The sequence below is a fragment of the Staurois parvus genome, unplaced genomic scaffold (assembly GCF_062004578.1).
Source record: "Staurois parvus isolate SC_StPar_1 unplaced genomic scaffold, SC_StPar_1.0 ptg000282l, whole genome shotgun sequence".
NCBI classification, from domain to species: Eukaryota; Metazoa; Chordata; class Amphibia; order Anura; family Ranidae; genus Staurois; species Staurois parvus.
The window spans coordinates 484,604-508,273 of record NW_028318078.1 but is presented as its reverse complement, the minus strand read 5'-3'; the positions used below and the strand labels follow the sequence as shown (position 1 = coordinate 508,273).

The 23,670-nt window shown below is 43.7% G+C and overlaps 1 protein-coding gene across 2 annotated transcripts in view; it reads right to left on the bottom strand.

Annotated features, from left to right (window-relative positions):
• The window catches only part of NINJ1 (ninjurin 1), a 107,597-nt gene that overhangs the window by 13,754 nt on the left and 70,173 nt on the right, over window positions 1-23,670 (bottom strand). For both annotated transcript variants that reach the window (XM_089681840.1, XM_089681841.1), the window contains 2 exons: window positions 16,009-16,228; window positions 159-325 (listed from right to left, as the gene is read on the bottom strand). In XM_089681840.1, coding sequence (XP_089537966.1) covers window positions 177-325; window positions 16,009-16,228 — 369 coding nt within the window. In that variant the 3' untranslated portion in view covers window positions 159-176. The remainder of the gene's footprint in view (window positions 1-158; window positions 326-16,008; window positions 16,229-23,670) is intronic.

Genomic DNA, 23,670 nt, shown 5'->3' with positions numbered 1-23,670 from the left:
TCAGACTCCCTTCTGCATAGAAACCAATCAGCTTCCAGGTTTCATTGCCAAAGCTTCATTGAACAAGCTGAGGTTAGAAGCTGATTGGTTTCTATGCAGAAGAGAGTCTGATTTTGGACTCTCCAGCTTTAGTAAATAAACCCCAAAGTGTCACTTACCTCTCATCACCTTGGCCTCTATAACTTTGAAGGAGGTGCTGAGTTCTGTACACCGAATGCTGTGATTAATATGTTGACAATCACAATAATGAACACAAGTGCAGTGGCCGCATTTTCCAGCTTATCCAACAAGGCGTGTCTGGCAGGATTATTGAGATCGTACTTCACTGCAAAGATCAAACAAACACACAGTCATGAATAACATATCTTCCAGGGGTTTTATAAACATACTTGAAGATCATCTCAATATGAATCTAATTAATCACAACATACAAATGAATCGCATGTTCTCAAGGCCTTCTAGGTCAGGTGTATATAATGAAAAGATTTTAGCAAACTATGACAGATTCTTACCTGCTACTGTCCCATAGATACCGAGTCATGCCATGTCAGTGCAAATGCTGCTATCTTTTGAACACTTGTGCTAAGTGAGAGTGTTGTAATGAGAAAAGCTGCACATCTGTCAGACCTACAGTATGTACTGTATGTGCAGCTACCTCACCAAACATAGGGAGGCTAGCCTCCAGATTGCCATATGTCATGGGACAGCCGCGTCTAATTCGTCCTTAAAGTGGTTGTAAAGGCAGGAGGTTTTTTTTACCTTCCTGCCATTGGCTACCGCTGCAGTCAATCAGTGCCAGTGACGAGGGACAGGGTCAGGCGGCTGAGCCCTGTTCTTATGGACACACAGAGCAGGGCTTGGGAGTGAGCACACTTGAGTGCCCCCATAGCAAATGGCTTGCTATGGGAGCACTCAGAGGGGGGGGGGGTGGAGTCCAGAGAGCCAGCAGGGGACCCAAGAAGCGTAGGTATAGGGCTGCTCTGTGCAAAACCATTGCACGGAGCAGGTATGTATAACATGTTTTGTTATTGTAGTAAAAAAAACAAGCTTTACAATTACCTTAGAGCAAAACTAATCTGTATCTGAGCACCAGAAACCTAAAATGCTATTTCATTCATTTTTGATATTCAAGACAAACGCGCTCATCCATCCATGTCTCCAAGCTATCTTTTGTTGAGAAATCTCTTTGAACCCCCCGCCCCCCTAGCATTTCTATCTGTGGCCATCTTGAGTAAGAGCAGATGATTCATGTAGCATTTATTTCCTAGAATCCATCAGCCCTTAGTTCAGGCACGTAGGCAGGATGGTGAGCTAAGCTGAGCAAGCCCCTCCTCCTTTCCTCCAGATGAAAGAAAAAAAAATGCACATGAAGACTCCTGGGATGTATGACATCATTTTGGCCTAGACCAGAAACCAGGAAGCAACTGAAGAAATGTAGAAAACAAAACATTTCAGGCTGGGTTCACATATATGCGGTGCAGTATATCGCATGTGATTTGCACAGGAACCACACCGCATACCTGTGCAAATCACATACGAATTGTGTGCGGTGCGACTGGATGTATGGCTCTAATTGCACCGTATCCACACCAAAAATGTGCAGGACCCTTTTTTTTGGTCTGCACTAGAATCAGATTGCGTGGGTATGTGATCCAATTCTGCACACTGCATCGTGTTTTACGGACCGATTTCGGGGTGTTGTTAACTTAACATACACACCCGCCGCGGTTCACATGAACGGGATGTGATTCTGATGCGATGTGGAATTCGCACAGAAAACGCTGCAAATTTAGCTCCGCATCAGTGTGAACCAGGCTCAAACTAGTAAATGTAATATACCTTTCTATCTACAGTGATATAAAAAGTCTACACACTCCTGTGAAAATGTCAGGTTTCTGGGATGTAAAAAAATGAGACAAATATAAATCATTGCAGAACTTTTTCCACCTTTAGGCCTGGTTCACATATCCGTGTTTTGTATGCGTTTTGCAGGAACGTAGTGCATGCCATTTAACATGATTTCCTATGGATCACATCTGTGCGTTTTTTGTGGCACGTTTTTTAGAAAGGGTCAGGGACTTATTTTCCCCCTGTGGTTTGCGTTTTTGTCCAATAGACTTCAATGGAACCGCATCTAAAACGCAAGTGCTGCGTTTTGCGTGCGTTTTAGGCGCGTTTTTGATGCGTTTGTGTTTTTAAAATGCTTCACTACTAACACCTCCCCTTGACAAATGACTTCCCAGGCTGCCCTGCAAATACAAGAAGGGAACATGGTGTTAACAGAGGAGCTCATACAGCTGGTGAGACCCTGAGCTTATCTATATAGCCCTGCTGACCCAGAGTACAAGAATAAAGGTGGGAATACACAATCAGAAAATCGACCGATCGATCATCTGACGACCAAGAGGCATTCGTTCGTTGGTCAAAATCGTGGCCCACATTAACCAATCTAAAAGAATCGTTCGTCGGGCAAGTGGAAGCGATGCGGTGTGCGTGTGACCCTGTAGCCACGCCCTTCCAGCCAGAACGAGCGATATACACAACGATTAACAGAAATGAGTATAATATAGTTTATTAACAACAAAAATTCAGCAAGCACTTACAGTAGCTGCTAGTGCACCAAAAAGGAACCACAAATCCTCTCAAATAGACAATGTAAATGAACAAGTGCAGCGCTATGACTAAAAAAATCCAGACAATAATAATGAAAACAACATAAAGTGGGGTAGTATTAAAACGTAGACAAATTATGAAGTAAGTGACACAATCGTCCTGGATAAAGTGCAAGGAGGAGCCTTTGTACGCCGTGACGTCACGCCGCAGGATCACGGAGGTCCGGCGGCCATCTTCCTATTCCAGCTGGTTAATGATTTCAGCAGCCTGGATGCTGCTTCATCCGTTGTTTATGCAAGTTTATGGATTTACATGCTGATAACTCATGTACAGTTGCAAGAAAAAGTATGTGAACCCCTTGGGATTACGTGGAGTTTTGCATGAATTGGGCATAAAATGTGCTCTGAACGTCATCTAAGTCACAACAATAGAAGAACACAGTCTGCCCAACATAATACTGCACAAACATTAGATGTTGCCATGGTTTAATTGCACATAACATGTAAACATTCACAGTGCAGGGAGGAAAAAGTATGTGAGGCCCTAGCTTAATGACTTCTCCCAGAGCTAATTGGAGCCAGGAGTGAGCCAACCTTGACTCCAATCAGTGTGATGATATTGGATGTGTTGCTGACAGCTGTCCTGCCCTTAAAAAACACACACCTGTTTTGGGTTTACTGGTTTCAAGAAGCACTGTCTGATGTGAACCATGCCTCGCAGAAAAGAGCTCTCAGAAGACCTGCGATCAAGAATTGTTGACTTGCATGAAGCTGGAAAGGGTTACAAAAGTATCTCCAAAAGCCTTGATGTTCATGTGTCCACGGTAAGACAGACTGTCTACAAATGGAGAAAGTTTAGCACTGTTACTACTCTCCCTAAGAGGGGTCGTCCTGTAAAAATGACTGCAAGAGCACAGTGCAGAATGCTGCATGAGGTAAAGAAGAATCCCAGAGTGTCAGCTAAAGACCTACAGAAATCTCTGGCACATGCTAACATTTTTGTTGACACATCTACAATAAGGAAAACATTAAACAAGAATGGAGTACATGGGAGGACACCACGGAGGAAGCCATTGCTGTCCAAAAAGAATATTGCAGCACGTTTGAAGTTTGCAAAAGAGCACCTGGATGTTCCACAGCACTACTGGCAAAATATACTGTGGACAGATGAAACCAAGATTGAGTTGTTTGGGAAGAACACACAACACTATGTGTGGAGAAAAAAAGGCACAGCTCACCAACATCAAAACCTCATCCCCACTGTAAAACATGGCGGAGGGAGCATCATGGTTTGGGGCTGCTTTGCTGCCTCAGGGCCTGGACGGATTGTTGTCATTGATGGGAAAATTAATTCCAGAGTTTATCAAGACATTTTGCAGGAAAACGTACGACCATCTGTCCGCCAACTGAAGCTCCGCAGAGGATGGGTGATGCAACAGGACAATGACCCAAAGCATACAAGTAATTCAACAAAACAATGGCTGCAACAGCACAGAATACGCCTTCTGGAGTGGCCCAGTCAGAGTCCTGACCTCAACCCCATTGAAATACTGTGGTATGACCTTAAGAGAGCGATTCACACCAGACATCCCAAGAATATTGCCACACTGAAACAGTTTTGTGAAGAGGAGTGGTCCAAAATTACTCCAGATCGTTGTGCAGGTCTGATCTGCAACTACGGGAAACATTTGGTTGAGGTTATTGCTGCCAAAGGAGGATCAACCAGTTATTAAGTCCAAAGGTTCACATACTTTTTCCTCCCTGCACTGTGAATTTTTACATGTTATGTGCAATTAAACCATGGCAACATCTAATGTTTGTGTAGTATTATGTTGGGCAGACTGTGTTCTTCTATTGTTGTGACTTAGATGACGTTCAGAGCACATTTTATGCCCAATTCATGCAAAACTCCACGTAATCCCAAGGGGTTCACATACTTTTTCTTGCAACTGTATGTGCATTACATGTTACATCTTTTAATCTTCTAATAAATATGGTTACATACTACACTATGGGCATCCACTTTTCTTGCTCTGTACCAAGCAATTAAATCCACTCAGGACCCCAGGTGATTTATCAAGACCAGAGGAGGGAAGCCTATGACCAGACCCTATTGCAGTATACCCACTAAAGGGCCCTCTGAGTGACATCTCCAGTACGCATATCCACAGAGGAGAGGATCTCGTATCAGGCTGTACCTTAAAGGGGACCTCTGCTTCTGGCTTATTTGATCAATGCACATTAAGTTTGCGCTTCTGGTGAGTGGGCAATCTTTCCATTGGTCGCATGTCACCGGATTATTACTGGGATATAGAAGTTTTTTCCATCAATAACCATTGGGGACTGTCACTGTCACCTGAGATATATATTACTACCATTGGCATCTTAATTCATTGATAACGTATTGCACTTTATCCAGGACGATTGTGTCACTTGTCTACGTTTTAATACTACCCCAATTTATGTTGTTTTCATTATTATTGTTATTATTTGGATTTTTATTAGTCATAGCGCTGCGCTTATTCATTTACATAATATAGTTTATTACATGACCTATATACATAAATAGTGATACATAAAATATAATCTGCAGAATTCTGGTTTCATTATCTCATTAGGCCAATCAACTTTTAACATTTGGATTTTTCGTTCGTGTTTACGAAGATTCCTTGGACATAAACATCCGAGTCATCTTCTGTTTCCGTTCATGCGTGATAGCGCTTGATAGATTTTTTTCGTACAACTGTCATACCACCGCATAGAAAATCGGTCGTTCGTATGCAAAACGACAACATTTTTCACTGTTGTTCAACCGGATATTTTCGTTCACAATGTCAATATCAGTTAAAACATCCTGCTCATCAATGAAGAGAAAATAGTTCGATCAGTGGTTCCGTGAACTTTTTCGTACGATTTTCTTATCGTGTGTATGGGGCATAAGTCTAAGCAGCAACAGGGATGGATGAAAATTCAGATCGTTATACATGATCCAGAACTGTCCTCTCTTCTGTCTATTGGCTATCACCGGATGTATCTAATATCTGCGTCTTCTTCTCTGTTCCTCTTCCTCTTCCTGCATGACTGTAGCTATCAATGTAGCAACTGACAGGAATAAAGACATTGCAGCCATGATGGTGTCAGATCTGCAGCACGCACAGATAATAAACAGGGAAGTAAAAATGCTGTCCGACATCCCGTGACATCAAACCAGTGTCTTTTTCTATTGGCCAACCAAATTGTGAAAAACAAAACAAAAAAAGCAAATCGAAAACGCATTAAAAATGTGTGTAAAAAAATGCAAAACGTACAGCAGAAATGGATCAAACCGCAACTGCATAGGTGTGAACCCAGTGATAATGTGACCTATAAAATGTACAACTCAGTTGAACAGCAAACTGAAATCTTTGAGGTGGAGGGAAGTAAAAATAAGTTCCCAGGCCTAGCAGCAATATGCCAGGCCCGAGCACTGTCACATGACCAGGGGAGTGACATCATTGCTGAGGGGAAAAAGCTGCAAGGGAGAGCAGAAAAGATAAATATACGGGGGGATGAGGAAAGTCAATGCCTTGCCCTGTGTGAGCAAGATGGCCGTGTCCTTTAAGCTTCCCTTTCTAACTTGACCTGGAAAATGTAAACTGTATCAGCTGCCAACATCATTCAGTCTTTCTGCCAGTTCTGACTGAGGCGGCCTGAGAGTTATTCAGGGTTATGGTTACTTCTAGTAAAATACAAAGATCTAAAATAACATAACATGACCGTGCTGGGCCATACGCGAGGCTCTGCTGAGCCATTCATAGGTGACACGCTAGATTTACAAACCTTGTTCACAGTGTCACAGCTACAAACAGCTGCAATCCAAGCTCCCGGCTTCTCCTTCCACTTCATGAATAATAAATCTTCTCATATTACTGCCAGAGACTTTATTTTAACTGACCAAGTAAACTTCACACACCACCGAGACATGAAATAAGAGCTTCCCAGTACATTTCTGAAGCTGGAATATAAACCAAGAACCAAGAGGGAGGGAGGAGCCCATACATGCCGTGACGTCACGCCGCCGGATCAGGGAGGTCCGGCGGCCATTTTCTATCTCCAGCTGGTCAGTGTATATTTAGCAGTACTGCTTCAATTTATCTGCATATTACCAAGGATTTATCTACCTGATTTTATTCTGTACGTGTAATACATAATATATTTTAACCTCATTCACAATAAATATTATGGAATACTACACTATGGGAATCCATCTTCTTTGCTCTGTGCCGAGCAATTAAATCCATCTAGGACCCCAGGTGCACCACCAGGATTAGAGGAGGGAACCAGTGACCAGACCCCACTGCAGTCCACCTGTTCCAGGGCATTTGGGAGGGATTCATCTATTACCCAGAGTTACAGAGGAGAGGATCCTGCTCCAGGCTGTACCCTCAAGGGAACCCCTGTTCCTGGTTTATCTGATCTTTGCGCATTAAGATTGCGCTTCCGGTGAGTGGGCAATCTATCTATATCCACCTTGATCGCACGCCACCGGATTTTAAGATCTATATACACGGGGAGATATTTATATTGGTCCATCGCTCACCAGTGGGATTAATCACTACCATCTGATTAGCTATTTTGGATACTATATTGCATATTGAATTTGAATCTTATTTATGAACGGTTTATTATTTATATATCATATTGGTGATTATTTGTTTAGCGCTGCACTATATTTATGATTGGAATATAAACACTACATATTTAAAGTAAAACTAAGGGCAAAACTAGTTTTCATTTGGGATACAATAAGGGAGAGTTATAAGCCCTGTCAGTTTATATTTGTCATGTGTGTTCTATTGGGGAGATTTCCCTTCACTTCCTGTCCCATAGCCAAAACATGAAGTGAGAGAGTCTCTCTAAAGCGAGGAAATCCCTGGCTGTCTGCAGAACTAGTCCCTACTATTCCTTTTCTGAAGACAACCCAACATTTTTGTTTTTTTCTTTTCCTTTCAATTGTGATGATAATGGTAAACAGGACAAATAGAGAGGGTGAATCTCCCTGGGGCACAGATGGCAATAAACCCTGAAATGTGTTCTAATCCCTCTCCACTCTATCCAAAACTAAAAAGAATTTTTTTTTTAATGTTTTTAACCGCTTGCCAAGATGGCTACAGCGCAGTTGTCCAGTTCTGGGAGGGTGTCCATGGATGTCCTCCCAGAACGTGCCCCCTGCGGTGCGCACCCGGCGCTGCTGGTGATCACCGTGTCCTACAGACACAGCTGATCACATAACAAGATAAAAGGCCAATCACAGCTGCCTTTTACCACGTGATCAGCTGTGTCCAATGACACAGCAGATCACAAAGTAAATATAGTTGCCGGTTATCAGCATCACTTTCCTCACGCTGTAACAGCGTGAGGAAAGTACTGCCGATAACCAGCAAATATGACAGAGGAGATCTGCACTGATAATGAGGGCACTGTTTATCAGTGCCCTCATTAACAGTGCAGCCCAGCAATGCCCCATCAGTGCCCAGTAGTGTCACCCATCAGTGCCCAGAAGTACCACCAGTCAGTGCCGGCTATCAGTGCCCATCAGTACCACCTATCATTGCCCATCATTGCTGCATATCGGTGCCCATCATTGCTGCATATCAGTGCATCATCAGTGCCTCCTCATCAGTGCAGCCCATCAGTGCCCATCAGTACTACCTATCAGTGCTGCCTCATCAACATACATCAGTGAAGGAAAAAAAATCATCTGTTTGCAAATTTTTATAATAGAAACAAACAAAACCTTTTTTTCTCAAATTTTTTGCTCTTTTTTCGTTTATAGTGCAAAAGATAAAACCCCCAGTGGCGATTAAATACCACCAAAAGAAAGCTCTATTTGTGTGCAAAAAATTATACAAACTTTATAGGGGTACAATGTTGCATGACCGCGCAATTATCATCCAAAGTGCAACAGCACTGAAAGCTGAACATTGGCCTGGGCAGGAAGGGGGTGAAAATGCTCAGTAGGCAAGTGGTTAATAAATAAAGCACCACAGGGCTCCATGCGGTTTTCCCCATTTGAATTTTTTTTTACAGTGGACATTCCCAGGGACTCCTGGATAGAGCCTGAGTAACATGGAAACAAGAGACCACACCTCACAAAGCATAGTAGAATATATTGCTCAAATGCATGATGGGACAGTGACAGTCATGCCCCTTGTTCAAGAATAAAGGCAGTAAGCTGAAAAGGTGCAGGCCGGAGTTTATAACCGGTCAGCTAAGATCAGAACATTCAGCCCTGGTTCACACTGTCACATCGCATGTGATTTGCAGAGGAATCGCACAGCATTCCTGTTTATTTCATTTATTTCAGGTACTTATATAGCGCCATCAATTTACACAGCGCTTTACATATATATTGTACATTCACATCAGTCCCTAACCCTCAAGGAGCGTACAATCTAAGGTCCCTAACTCACATTCTTAGACATACTAGGGCCAATTTAGACAGGAGCCAATGATTCTACCAGCACGTCTTTGGAGTGTGGAAGGACCCAGAGGAAACCCACACAGGCACGGGGAGAACATGCAAACTCCAAGCAGGTAGTACCTTGGTTGGGATTCGAACTGATGACACTAGTGCTGTTAGGTGGGAGTGCTAACCACTTAGCCATTGTTCAAATCATATGCGATTCTTTGTGGTGTGATTTCAGCCCATTCATTTTGTATAGCTCAAATTGCAGCGCATCCGCATGAAAAATGTGCAGGCACTGGAATCAGATAACATGGGTGTTCACACATGTATGATCCAATTCAGGCAATTGCACTGCGTTTTGGGACCTGTTTTTGGGGTGTCGTTGACTTAACATTGACACCTGCATCAGATGACATGAACGCAGTGCGGCTGTGATGCGGTGTGGGAAACGCACAGGAATAGCTGCGAATCCTCCACGGCATCAGTGTGATCCTACACCTAACCTCGGAGAGAGTCTAACTTTACTATTATAGGAGCTCCGCTCACTGATCTCACCAAAGGGAGCCAGTCTACTGTAGGGATATGAAATGAAGAGGCACAAAGAGCTTTTCAGGAGATGAAGACAGTAAGGAATCAGTGTTGTTGACTTCAGTCAAGGATTTTCCTTTATGAACAGATGCCTCTGATGTTGCCCTGGAAGCAGTCTTGTAACAGGAAAGTATTGGGGAAGAACACCCTGCAGTATAACTGAGCCAGAGACTAACCCCCGCAAACAGGACTCTTCAATAGTGGAAGGGGACTGATTGGCTATAAAGTGGGCACTAACGTCATTGAGGTATTACCTTTCAGGCAGACAATTCGGATTGATTACAGATCAGGGGTGGACTGAGCATTTGGAAACTCGGGCACTGCCTGAGGGCCCAGGGTCGGTAGGGGGCCCCATGAGATGCCCCTGGTACCTTTTTCATAGGCTTTTTTTTAGTTTGGGCAAGGACAAGGGGGCCCCATGATCCCCTATTGCCCGGGGGCCCCATGAGTTGTCAGTCCGCGCGTTACAGACCATTCTCCACTGCAGTGGATTGCTGGGAACAATGCAAGGGTCCAAGATGGTTTCTTGCTCTGCAAGACTTTAAAGCGGAGTTCCGGCCCCCATACGCCATAGTAGCTCACAAGACCCCACACTTTGCTGTTCCGGCATGTGATTACTCGCCGGCACCCAGTGATCCTGGAGCATTACCGTTGGAGGGAGAGAACTGTATGTAAACAATACAGTTCTCCTCCCTGTGAGCTCCTGCACACTGCTTTGCATGGCTGTGCATAGCAGCCATACAAAGCAGTGTGCTTACAGTTGAAAGCACTAACATAGCCCACAGTAAAACAGCACACAGGTAACCCTTTGATTGCCCCACATGTTAACCCCTTCCTGCCCAGTGCCATTAGCACAGTGTCAGTGCTTTTTATTAGCACTGATCACTGTATTGGTGTCACTGGGGATGTCAGTTCCCCCCAGTGTCAGAATGCCCGCCGCAGTCTCGCAATAAGTCGGTGATCGTCGCCATTACTAGTAAAAAAAAAAAAAAGTATATCGGGTCATCGGTTCAAACCCCAGCCATGGCACCACCTGCCTGGAGTTTGCATTTTCTCCCTGTGCCTGTGTGGGTTTCCGCCGGGTACTCCGGTTTCCTCCCACACTCCAAAGACATGCTGGTAGGTTAATTGGATCCTGTCTACATTGTCCCTAGTATGTGTATGTATGAATGTGAGTTAGGGACCTTAGATTGTACACCCCTTGAGGGTTAGGGACTGATGTGAATGTACAATATATATGTAAAAGCGCTACATAAATTGACGGCGCTATATAAGTACCTGAAATAAATAAATAAAATATATATACTGCCACTTGGAAACACTATAACTTTCATGTAAACCAATTAATTTACACGTATTGAGATTTTGTTTAGCAGGATATGTAGCAGAATACATTTTGGCCTAAATTTATAATGAAATTTGATATTTAAATTTTTTTTACTGGACATGTTTAGTAGCAAAATGTCATCAAAATATTTTTTTTTCACAAAATTGTTGGTCTTTTTTTTTTTTTTAGTGCAAAAAATAAACACACAGGTGACCAAATACCACCAAAAGAAAGCTCAATTTGTGGTAAAAAAAAGGTCACAAATTTTATTTGGGTGCAGCGTTGCATGACCGCGCAATTGTCACTTAAAGTAACGCAGAACCGTAATGGAAAAAATGGCCTGGTCAGAAAAGGGGGTAAATCCTCTGGGAGGCAAGTGGTTAAACGCGGCCAGTGAAGTACCATGTTTACCTGCGATTTTTACCATGTTTAGCGTTTTTCTGCTGCCAGTAGAGTTAATGGCCATGGTAGCTCCAGTGTGCAAGTAGCCTTACAGCATATCATTTGTCTATATACAATGCATCCAGAAAGTATTCACAGCGCTAAACTTTTGCCACATTTTGTTATGTTACAGCCTTATTCCAAAATGGATTAAATTCATTTTTTTCCTCAACATTCTACAAACAATACCCCATAATGACAACGTGAAAGAAGTTTGTTTTGAAATCTTTGCAATTTATTAAAAATAAAAAATGAAGAAAACACATGTACATAAGTATTCACAGCCTTTGCAATGACACTCAAAATTGAGCTCTGGTGCATCCTGTTCTCACTGATCATCCTTGAGATGTTTCCACAACTTGATTGGAGTTCACCTGTTAGAAATTCAGTTGATTGGACATGATTAGGAAAGGCATAAACCTGTCTATATAAGGTCCCACAGTTAACAGTGCATGCCAGGACACACACCAAGCCATGAAGTCCAAGGAATTGTCCATAGACCTCCGAGACAGGATTGTATCAAGGCACAGATCTGGGAAAGGGTACAGAAAAATTTCTGCAGCATTGAAGGTCCCAATAAGCACAGTGGCCTCCATTAACCGTAAATGGAAGAAGTTTGGAACCACCAGGAATTTTCCTAAAGCGGGTTGCTAGGCCAAAATGAGCGATCGAGGGAGAAGGTCCTTAGCCAGGGAAGCAACCAAGCACCCAATGGTCACTCTGAAAGAGCTCCAGTGTTTCTCTGTGGAGAGAGAAGAACCTTCCAGAAGACCAACCATCTCTGCAGCACTCCACCAATCAGACCTGTATGGTAGAGTGGCCAGACAGAAGCCACTCCTCAGTAAAAGGCAAATGGCAGCCCACCTGGAGTTTGCCAAAAGGCACATTACATTATTACATTACATTGAGTTTATATAGCGCCAAAGGGTTTGCTCAGCGCTGTACAATAGAGGGGGGGACAATACATGAAACATTACAGCAACTACAAACAGCACACGAGGGGTTATAGGGCCCTACTCTTTCGAGCTTACAATCTAGGAGGGAGGGGGTAGTGGTACAGGAGGAAGTGGCTGTGGGGGGTGGAGTGGTAGGAGGGATGAAGGAGAGCAGCATTAGGTGAGGGTGAGGTAGGCTTCCCTGAAGAGGTGGGTTTTCAGGGAGCGCCTGAAGGTGAGGAGGGAAGGTGACAGTCTGATGGATTGGGGTAGTGAGTTCCAGAGGATGGGGGAGGACCTGGAGAAGTCTTGCAGACGTGCGTGTGAGGAGGAGACCAGGGAGCAAGATAGAAGGAGGTCCTGTGAAGAGCGAAGGGTACGGGTAGGGTGGTACTTGGGAATCAGGTTGGTGAGGTAGTTAGGGGCAGTGTTGTGAATGGCTTTGTAGGTCAGAGTGAGTAGTTTGAATTTGATGCGTTGGGCGATAGGGAGCCAGTGGAGGGAGAGGCAGAGGGGGGTGGCAGAGGTGGAGCGGGTGGTGAGGTGGATGAGTCTAGCCGCTGAGTTGAGGATGGTCTGAAGCGGGGAGAGCCTGCACTGGGGTAGGCCGGTGAGGAGGGAGTTGCAGTAGTCAAGGCGTGAGATAATCAGGGAGTGCACAAGTAGTTTAGTGGTGTCTGGGGTAAGGAAGGAGCGTATTTTGGCGATATTGCGGAGGTGGAGTCTGCATGTGTTTGTAAGTGATTTGACATGAGGTTGGAAAGAGAGGTTAGAGTCCAGAATGACTCCAAGGACTTTGGCTTGCGGGGCGGGATTGATGGTGGTGATGTTAGTAGTGATGGATAGGATGGGGGGGCGCGGGCAGGAGGGAAGACGAGAAGCTCGGTTTTGGAGAGGTTGAGTTTGAGGAAATGGAGTGACATCCAGTCAGAGATGTCGTTTAGGAGGTGAGTGATGCGGGCGGAGAAAGTGGAGGTGAGGTGAGGGGTGGAGAGGTAAATTTGAGTGTCCTCAGCATAGAGATGGTAGTTGAAGCCGTGGGAGTGTATGAGTTTGCCAAGGGAGGAGGTGTAGATGGAGAAGAGAAGGGGTCCAAGGACAGAGCCCTGGGGGACCCCAACAGAGAGGGGGAGTGAGGGGGAGGTGGCACCATTGTAGGTGACACTGAAGGAGCGTCGGGATAGGTACGAGGAGAACCAGGAGAGAGCGGTGTCTCTGATGCCAAGGGAGAGTAGTTTATTAAGGAGGAGGGGGGGGGGGGTCAACTGTGTCGAAGGCCGCGGAGAGGTCCAGGAGGAGGAGGACAGAGTAGTCGCCTTTGGCTTTGGCGGTTAGTAGGTCGTTGGTGATTTTGAGGAGGGCGGTTTCGGTGGAGTGTAGGGGACGGAAGCCGGACTGTAGTGGATCAAGGAGGTTGTTGTCAGTTAGGTGGGCGCTTAGGCGGTTGTAGACTAAGCGCTCCAGGAGTTTGGAAGTGAGTGGCAGCAGGGAGATGGGTCTGAGGTTGTTTGGGTCAGAGGGGTCCAGGGAGGGCTTTTTGAGTATGGGGGTGATGTGCGCATGCTTTAGGGGGGAGGGGAATACGCCGGTAGAGAGGGAGAGATTGAAGATGTGGGTGAGGGAGCAGATGAGGGAAGAGGGGGGTGACTGGAGGAGTCGAGAGGGGATAGGGTCCAGGGGGCAGGTAGTGAGGCGGGCTTCTGAGAAGACCCTGGTGACTTCCTCAGTGGTAGTAGGGCTGAAGGAGTGCAGAGCTGGTGGGGTTACGGTAAGCGGGGTCTTGGGTGTGGAGGGGGGCAGTGCGGTTGCGAGGTCAGAGAAGGGAAGAGATGAGGGGGAGATGGGGGGGGGGGGCTAGGTGGGGAGATAGATTGCGAGTTGACTATGTCCTGACGGATTGCATCAATTTTGTTGTGGAAATGAGTGGCAATTTCGTGGGCGGTGAGTGAGGTACTGAGTGGAGGAGGGGGGGGGGAGAGCAGGGAGTTGAAGGTGGAGAAGAGTCGGCGAGGGCAGGAGGAGAGGGTGTTAATCAGGTTTACGAAGTAAGCCTGCTTGGCGGCGTGGAGGGAAGAGGTGTAAGTGAGGAAGGTAGATTTGTAGAGGGAGAATGAACGGGGGACCTGGTTTTGCGGCACCTGAGGGACTCTCAGATCATGAGAAACAAAACAAAAAAGATTGAACTCATTGGCGTGAATGCCAAGCGTCATGTCTGGAGGAAACCAGGCACCACTTACCACCTGGCCAATACCATCCCTACAGTGAAGCATGGTGGTGGCAGCATCATGCTGTGGGGATGTTTTTTAGCGGCAGGAACTGGGAGACTAGTCAGGATCGATTGAAAGATGTGTGCTGCAATTTACAGAGACATCCTTGATGAAAACCTGTTCCAGAGTGCTCTGGACCTTAGACTGGGGCGACGGTTCATCTTTCAACAGGACAATGACCCTAAGCACACAGCCCATATAACAAAAGAGTGGCTATGGGCCAACTATGTGAATGTCCTGGAGTGGTTCAGCCAGATCCCAGACTTGAACCCGATTGATCATCTTTGGAGAGATCTGAAAATGGCTGTGCACCGACGCTCCCCATCCAACCTGATGGAGCTTGAGGAGTACTGCAAAGAAGAATGGGAGAAATTGCCCAAAAATAGGTGTGCCAAGCTTGTAGCATCATACTCAAAACGACTTGAGGCTGTAATTGGTGCTACAGGTGCTTCAGGTGCTACAGGTGCTTCAAAAAAGTATTGAGCTGTGAATACTTATATACATGGTTTTTTTTTTGTTTTTTTATAAATTGCAAAGATTTCAAAACGAACTTCTTTCACGTTGTCATTATGGGGTATTTTTTGTAGAATGTTGAGGAAAAAAATGAATTTAATGCATTTTGGAATAAAGCTGTAACATAACAAAATGTGGCAAACGTTAAGCGCTGTGAATACTTTCTGGATGCATTGTAAACAGAACGAAAGGGGAATGTCAATGAAAAACTAGGTTTGTGCTTACTGCTGGTTTACATGCTGTTCTTCCTCTCCGGCAGTATTACTCTCTGGAATCTTTGTTTACAATGATAAAGCAATTTACAATTGAACTTCAAACTTACAGTAAACTGCAAATATTTACACACATGACAGCTCTGTCAGTAGAAAACCAACAAAACTGCGGAGTTTTTCCACCAACTCAGGAATTTATTTCTCGGCTGTCATATAGACCACCAGCTTTAAACAAACATGCACACAAATATATACATTATTTAAATAGGTAGTTCCCCAAAGCCTATCAAGCATAAATCTATAGACAAAAGAGTTCAGACGGCTATTTAAACAACAAACCCACTGTTTTGCTGCTAGAACAAATGAAAATGTCGGGCAGCCAGTCTGCTGAAAAGGAAGTAACTCTGACATAGTAACAAAGCCGCGGTTGCTTCCTCCTTTCTGTGAGCACAGTTTGTTTTGTCCCTTGGCTGTGGGAACGTTCACAGGGCTGTATAAACTTTCACAGAGCACCAGGGACATACAGCAGTAGCTAACATTGCATTTGCAGGCATGTTAGTTTTCACACCTAGGGAGCCCCAAGAGGCTTGGAGCCATGGTGGACATCTTTTTCCTGGTTCCCCGGGGTAAAAAAACAGATCACAAAGATTAAAAAAAATACAAACCAATGAATATGAGTAGAATTCCCACCACAACCTGGAAGATGAAAGATATGGAGATCAGGATAATGAGGGGTACATAGTACGCGAATGAGGGTCCTTCTTCAATGACAGCTTTCAGTTGCGATGCATTGGCCATCAGCAGAGCGACATCCAGCATGCTTTCTGCAGCACTCTTCTTATTGGCATAATGGTTCATATTCAGGTTTCGTCTTTCAGGAAAAACCTGGAACACAGAGACAGGAGACTTGGCATGAGAGAGGCACATTTCATTCACATACAGTACATTGGATTTAGCAGATCTGTGCATGTCTGTTGTTTTAAATGGAGAAGTCATGTCAAAGCACTTTTGGCCATACATCTGATGGGGACAACTTTGTTCTGCACTCCAGCGACCCATATTCAGCCAACAGCCGATCAAGAATGTGATGAGATCCCAACTTTAATGGTGGGTTCTACCCAGATGCCTGGACCGGCAGCTGGCTCAAAATCTTGGGTAGCACAGTGGCTAAATAGTTAGCACTTCCACCTGGCAGTACTGGGGTCGTTGGTTCGAATCCCAACCACGGCACCACCTGCCTGGAGTTTACATTTTCTCCCTGTGCCTGCGTGGGTTTCCTCTGGGTACTCCGGTTTCCTCCCACACTCCAAACGCATGCTGGTAGGTTAATTGGCTACTGTCTAAATTGGCCCTAGTTTATGTATACATGAATGCGAGTTATGGACCTTAGATTGTATGCCCCTTGAGGGTTAGGGACTGATGTGAATGTACTATATATATATATATATATATATGTGTGTGTGTGTAAAGTGCTGCATAAATAAACGGCGCTATATAAGTACATGGAATAAATAAAATAAAAATAAATCTAAGCCATATGGCGAGAGCCTGAGCCAACAGCTCTCGCCCCCTCCACACTTTGGGCTCCAGTGAGTGTTGGAGGGGCAGAGAGCCAGAGACTTACAGTCACCACCTCTCTGCTCACTGCTGACTGAGAACTAATCGATCAGCGGCCTTTGATTGCTCAGTTCTCGGTGTAGAGACGGTGAGGGACAGATGCAGCATCGGATCAATGCTGCATCCACCTAGGTGAGTAAGAATGTTTGTTTTTTTCATATCCCAAACTTCTCTTTTAAACCTTGCTGAACATTGTAATTCAGTCCAAATACCCTCCAGGTTTCTTAACACAACAATGATTTATTACAAATGAAAAGAAGGCTTGACCTGAAATGCATGTTAAAAAGGCATGAAAATATCATTTTTCAATCTGCTGAGAGCCAGACTGAGATCTACCAGTCACTTGGCCAAGATGTACTGATAGATCACGATCTACTAGTTGCTGACCCCACTCAATAGTATTCCTCCCTCAGTAGCTAGATACACGTGCATGTAGGTGGTTGAGGGGAGGGATGAAAGAGCTGGGCCAGCACACACAGTAATTAGACGTTCACAGGAATAGGAAAAGCCTTAGGATTTATTTATTTATTTATTTCAGGTACTTATATAGCGCTGTCAGTTTACGCAGCGCTTTACATATATATTGTACATTCACATCGGTCTCTAACCCTCAAGGGGTGTACAATCTAAGGTCCCTAACTCACATTCATACATACACATACTCGGGTCAATTTAGACAGGAGCCAATTAACCTACCAGCATGTCTTTGGAGTGTGGGAGGAACCGGAGTACCCGTAGGAAACCCACGCAAGCACAGGGAGAACATGCAAACTCCAGGCAGGTGGTGCCATGATTGAGATTCGAACCAGTGACCATAGTACTGCCAGGCAGAAATGCTAACCATTTAGCCACTGTGCTGCCCCCAGGATGTTCAAAAGGGAGGGAGCTGTGCCAGGGATTTGACTCTTTGAGATGTTTTTCTATGTTTTTTATACAATGATAATAAAGTAATATTATTAGGCTCCATGTACACGGGACACTTCTGAACGATGAAATCTGACTGCTGGAAAACGTAGGTTAAAATACTGCGTTTATGTGTGTTTATGAGCGTTTGCGTTTAGAAGCGTTTTTTAAAGATAACCTCAGGAGACCTTCCAAAATGCCCAGAATGCACTGGACAGTAAAAAATTAACTATTTCAGACATTTTTAGAGAAATAGAGAGAGCAGAAGCAAAGAGCAGTATTTGTTGAGATTAGCTGTGGTTTTTTTTTTTTTTTTGTGCTGTTTGGATGTGTTCCAGCTTATTTTTGTGCAGAAATTATTGCAGCAGTGTCTAACATATTTTTTCTGTCATGCAAAACCTCAAACTATGGTGTACCGGGAAAATGCTTTGCATGCATTTTTCATAATGAAAAAAGGTTCTGGACAGCATCCTGAAATGGAAAAGTTAAAAAAAAGAGTTAAAAAAATTTCCAAATGCAAACGCTTATAAACGCGGTTAGCCGGGTTTACACGCGTTAACACGCATTTACAAGCGTTTGAAACACTGATAAAATCTACTCCTGAACGCAAGTTTGGTGCGTTCAAAAAAACAACTGTAAACTCAACTGCCTATAAGCAACGATGTGTACATGGACACATAGGAAAACATTAGGGAGAGTTCAGGGGCTGCTGAAAAAAATGCAAAAAAGCTCCTAAACATGTGTTCATCAGCTGCAGTGTACATGGAGCCTTAGGGCTCGTTCACACTTGACTGTTTTACCAACTCTTGGCAAACGCCCCTATAGCGTTTGGCAAGCGGTGGTCCGGCGTTTGCGGAGTGTTTTTTACCGCTCGGCAAACGCTCCGCAAACGCCGCATGCGTGGTTCAGCAGCGGTTGCTAGGTGTTTGCCGAGCGTTAAAAACGCCCCACAAACACCTATAATGAAGTTTGAATGGTGTTACCGCTCCACAAACGCCCCGCAAACGCCGGCCGGGCGTTTGCAGAGCGGCACCATAGGCTAGAATAGGAGGCTTCAACGCCTCCTGACTCGACCAGAGGCGTCTGTTTTGCCTCGACGCTACCGCTCCCGTTAGAACAGCACCATGTGCTGCAATTGGCAGAATTGTCGAATTGTCCGAGGCGTTTGGGAAGCGGTAAAAACGCTTTCCAAACGCCTTTCTGCCGCTTGAAAACAAGGCTAGTGTGAACGTAGCCTAAGTCCTCGTGCACACTGGACGTTTTTACAGCTGCTGTTTGTGGCTTTTGACGTTTTTTTCTACAACCAGTAAACCCCCCAGCATGTTATCCTATGTGTCCATGCACACATAGACTGTAATCAACGTTTTTTGGCAGCGGCGTTTTTTGGCTGGGAAAACAACCCAAATTAGTGGGTTTCTAGAGGAGTTTTTTTTAGCTGTAAAACACTGAAAAACATGGCAAAACGCGGTAAATCGCAGCAAACCAGCATTTTTTTTTGGGTAAAAAAAATTTGGCAAAACACCGCTAACAGTAATACAAAAATGCTGAAAAACTCATGTTTTTAAAGTGCCTTTACAAAGCTAACGTTACCAGCGTTACTAAAACACCCCGTGTGCATGGAGCCTTAAGTAGTCAGCTCTTCTATTAAGTTCAGAGGCACATTCCAAGGAAATCAAAATAATTTATGGAAAGGAAAATGCAGCAAGTAAGCATTAAAAAATCACTTGATTTTCCTGTTTTTATTTGCAGTTTTTTACATTTAATGACAGGATCTTCTGACATAATGGCTGCGTCAGTCCGCTAGGCTCCACTTTTCAGTGGTCAGGTCCTTTCATAAATTCAAGATGAACATAAAGATTTGGATAATAGACTTTTTATCTCAATAACTGCCTTACCTAGGGCAAGAGGCCAAAAGCTGCATATGCAAGAAAAGAGAACAATGGCACATGAATAATTATTTATCATAAGTTGAGTTCTTGGTTTTATAAAACTTGGCTAAAATATATCAGTCCATTTTATTATAATAGGGGCTTTATTTATTTTTTTCTCCCACGACTCATGCATAATTCTAACTGTAATCAATTGGGAAAATATATGAATGCTGGGTGAAAGTTGTGCGAATCTTGGGTGAAAACAATTAAAAATGGACCCAGTGTCATTTGATGTTCCTGCAGAAGTGCATTCTGCTTCATTCTCCATAGAGAGTTAAAATGAATATGCCAAAAGGACTGTAGCAGTGTTCTATTAAATAGCAGTACTTTTGACCCACTGTATTTCAGATTGGTAACGTTTTGGAAATTTTTAACAGAGCTGCAGCTTTCTGCCAAATGGTTTAACCACTTTCCGTCCGGCCCATGTACATAAACAGCCGGACAGGAGCAGGGCCGAATCGGGTTGCCGTTTATAAATGGCCCCCGCATTCACTGCCTGTGCGCGCTTCCTGGGAGCGCGCGGCACCGCGATCCAGTGCCCGCTGCTGTACGGGACCTCTGTCAGGTCCCGATTCATGTGATCACAGATTGGCCAATCCGTGATCACATGAATAGTAGTAAGCAAGCTGTCACTTCCTGACATCAGTGCTTGCTACTTGTGAAATCTGTGAATGATCACAAAGATCACATGGTACAAGGCTAATCACAACAGCCTTGTATCATGTGACAAGCTGTGATCAATCACAGCTCTCACAGTATTTTTCAATGGCTGCAAGAATGCAGCCAGGGAGAAGGAGAAATGATTGCTTTTACAGCCTTTATGGGTGTAAAAGCAATCAGTGTAGAAAAAAAAAATCTTCATCACCCCCCACTATCACTATGGTGACACTGTACTGCTTGGGTGACAGTATGGAAAAAAACAACAAACAACATGAATAATAATATAAAAAAAAAATACAAATGTAAATTTTTTTTTTTTTTAATTATATTTGGTTATATACTAATTTGGGTTATTTTTGTTTTTTTTACTAAAAAGATAGATGAATACATTTTGGCCAAGGTTTATGAAGAAAGATTATTTATTTGCAAAATTTTCTAAGAAAAACACTTCTTTTTTTTTTCAAAATGTTTGGACTTTTTCATTTATATAGCAAAAAAATAAAAATCCCAGTGGTGAATAAATACCACCAAAATAAAGTGTTATCTGTCTCAAAAAAATGCTAAAAAATTCAAATGGGTAGTGTTGCATGACTGCGCAATTGTCATTCAAAGTGTGATAGCGCTGAAAGCTGAAAATTGCCTGGACAGGAAGGGGGTGAAAGTGTCCGGACTTGAAGTGGTTAACATGGTCATTTAACAGACAAGACTAAAGCTGGCCATACACGTATAGATTTCTTTCGAAAATTTTCCTTTCAAGAATATTTGTTTGATTTTCTAATCATTAGTGGGGTCAAATCGATGTTTGTTTTCGACAGTAGTGACCGGAAAATTCAAATAGGCAGGATGGAAAACTTTTCTCGATCAAAAGAATTTTCGGCCAGTGTATGTGGTTCATTTTAAAATCGAATGTTAAAAGCAAAAGAAAATTTTGGAACAACATTCATTGAATGTGCAAAGAATTTTTGGACAACTTTTCTTACTAATATTATCGCCCGGAAATCTACACATGTATGGCCAGCTTAAATCAGGGGGGAAAAAATAGAATTTCGAATTCAATCGAAATCTTTTCGAAATCAGAAAGGAAGATGATGGGACACTGACAGTACAGTGGATTTTGTGCACTGGTACACTTTACAGTGGTTTTTTGGTGCACAGTGACAGATCTTCTTTTTGGTGTACTGTTGGTGATGTTTTTTGTGCAGGGGCACACCATGACAAATGTTGATGGGGCACTGGTACAGTGCCAGTTCTTTGATTTTCTATTCTATTCTAATCTTTTCTATTCTATTCTTTTATTTTCTATTGCCTTATAAAATATTGATTCTATTCTTTTCTATTCTATTCAATTGTATTCTTTTCTTTTGCATTCTATTTTATTGTTTTTTTTCTATTCTTTTATTTTTCCTCTATTTGTTTCTACTCTACTATTTTCTATTCTATTTTATTCCTTTATTTTATTTTCTAGAATCTACTTAGTTTTATTCTTCTTGTCAAATTCAAGTTTAAAATGGAGTTCCAGTTAAAATAAAAAAAAGAAAAACAGCAGCTACAAAAACTTTAGCTGCTGACTTTTAAAAAAACGGACACACACCTGTCCCTCGATCAAGCAGTGTCCACTTCGCGACCCATTTCAACAGCTGCCCTGTGTTCTCTGTGCCGGCATTTGTGAATGGTCCTCTTCTGTCCTCACCTGTCATGTGTCCCAGAAGACTACGGGGAGGGAGGGCGGAGGACAACTTCTACTTCTGATTGCCTAGGCGATCGCAGCAGAAGCGGGAGCGGGTATTTGTCATTTTCTGGTACCCAATCCCCAAAGGTGCCAATCCTTAACAGGGAGTGGGGGGGCCAGTTCTTAGAGCGGAACTTCCACTTTTGGGCATTGTTCCGCTTTAAATTTGTTTTTGAATGTTTGTTCGATTTTGTTTTCAAATTGGTATAATGAAGGGCTCTCCAATACTTATCCCATACACAAAGGGCCAGCTTTACGTCCTTTTGACTTTAGGGGTACAAAAGGTGACCAGTGGGAGGAAGCAATGCCCCATTCTTGGTGTTTGTGGGAGGAATATAGGACCGGATAAGGTCGTATCTGGCCCCAGGGCCACAGTTTGGAGACCAATGTTCTAAACAAATGGAAGTGAGGGGGAAAAGCACAAGCACATTTTCTGTTTGAATGATTACATGATTTATGAAATTGTATTTATGTATAATTTTTTTTTATTAACTGTTTAAAGCAGGGATCTCCAAACTTTCTAAACAAAGTTCACGGTCCTTCAAACTTTAAGAGGGCCAGACTGTGACCAGGGGGAGCAGAATATGGTATTAGGGGGGGAATAGTTTCCCATTATTGTTATTAGTGGGAGGAATAGAGCCCCATCATTGGTGTCAATGGGAGGAATAGAACCCCATCATTGGTGTTAGTGGGAGGAATAGAACCCCATCATTGGTGTCAGTGGGAGGAATAGAACCCCATCATTGGTGTCAGTGGGAGGAATAGTGCCCCATCATTGGTGTCAGTGGGAGGAATAGTGCCCCATCATTGGTATCAGTGGAAGGAATAGTGCTCCATCATTGGTATCAGTGGGAGGAATAGAGTCCCATCATTGGTATCAGTGGGAGGAATAGTGCCCCATCATTGGTGTCAGTGGGAGGAATAGTGCTTCATCATTGGTATCAGTGGGAGGAATAGTGACCCATCATTGGTATCAGTGGGAGGAATAGTGCCCCATCATTGGTATCAGTGGGAGGAATAGAGTCCCATCATTGGTATCAGTGGGAGGAATAGAGACCCATCATTAGTATCAGTGGGAGGAATAGTGCTATTTGTTTGTGTCAGTGGGAGGAATATTATCTGATCAATGGTGTCAGTGCGAGAAATAGTGCCCCATGATTGGCATAGGTGGGAGGAATATTGCCTCATCATTAGTATCAGTGGAAGGAATAGTGCTGTTTGTTGGTGTCAGTGGGAGGAATAGTGCCCCATGATTGGTATCAGTGGGAGAAATAGTGTCCCATCATTGGTGTGAGTGGGAGGAATAGTGTCCTATCATTGGTATCAGTGGGAGGAATAGTGCCCCATCATTGGTATCAGTGGGAGGAATAGTGTCCCATCATTGGTGTGAGTGGGAGGAATAGTGTCCTATCATTGGTGTCAGTGGAAGGAATAGTGCCCCATCATTGGTATCAGTATGAGGAATAGTGCCCCATAAATGGTGTCAG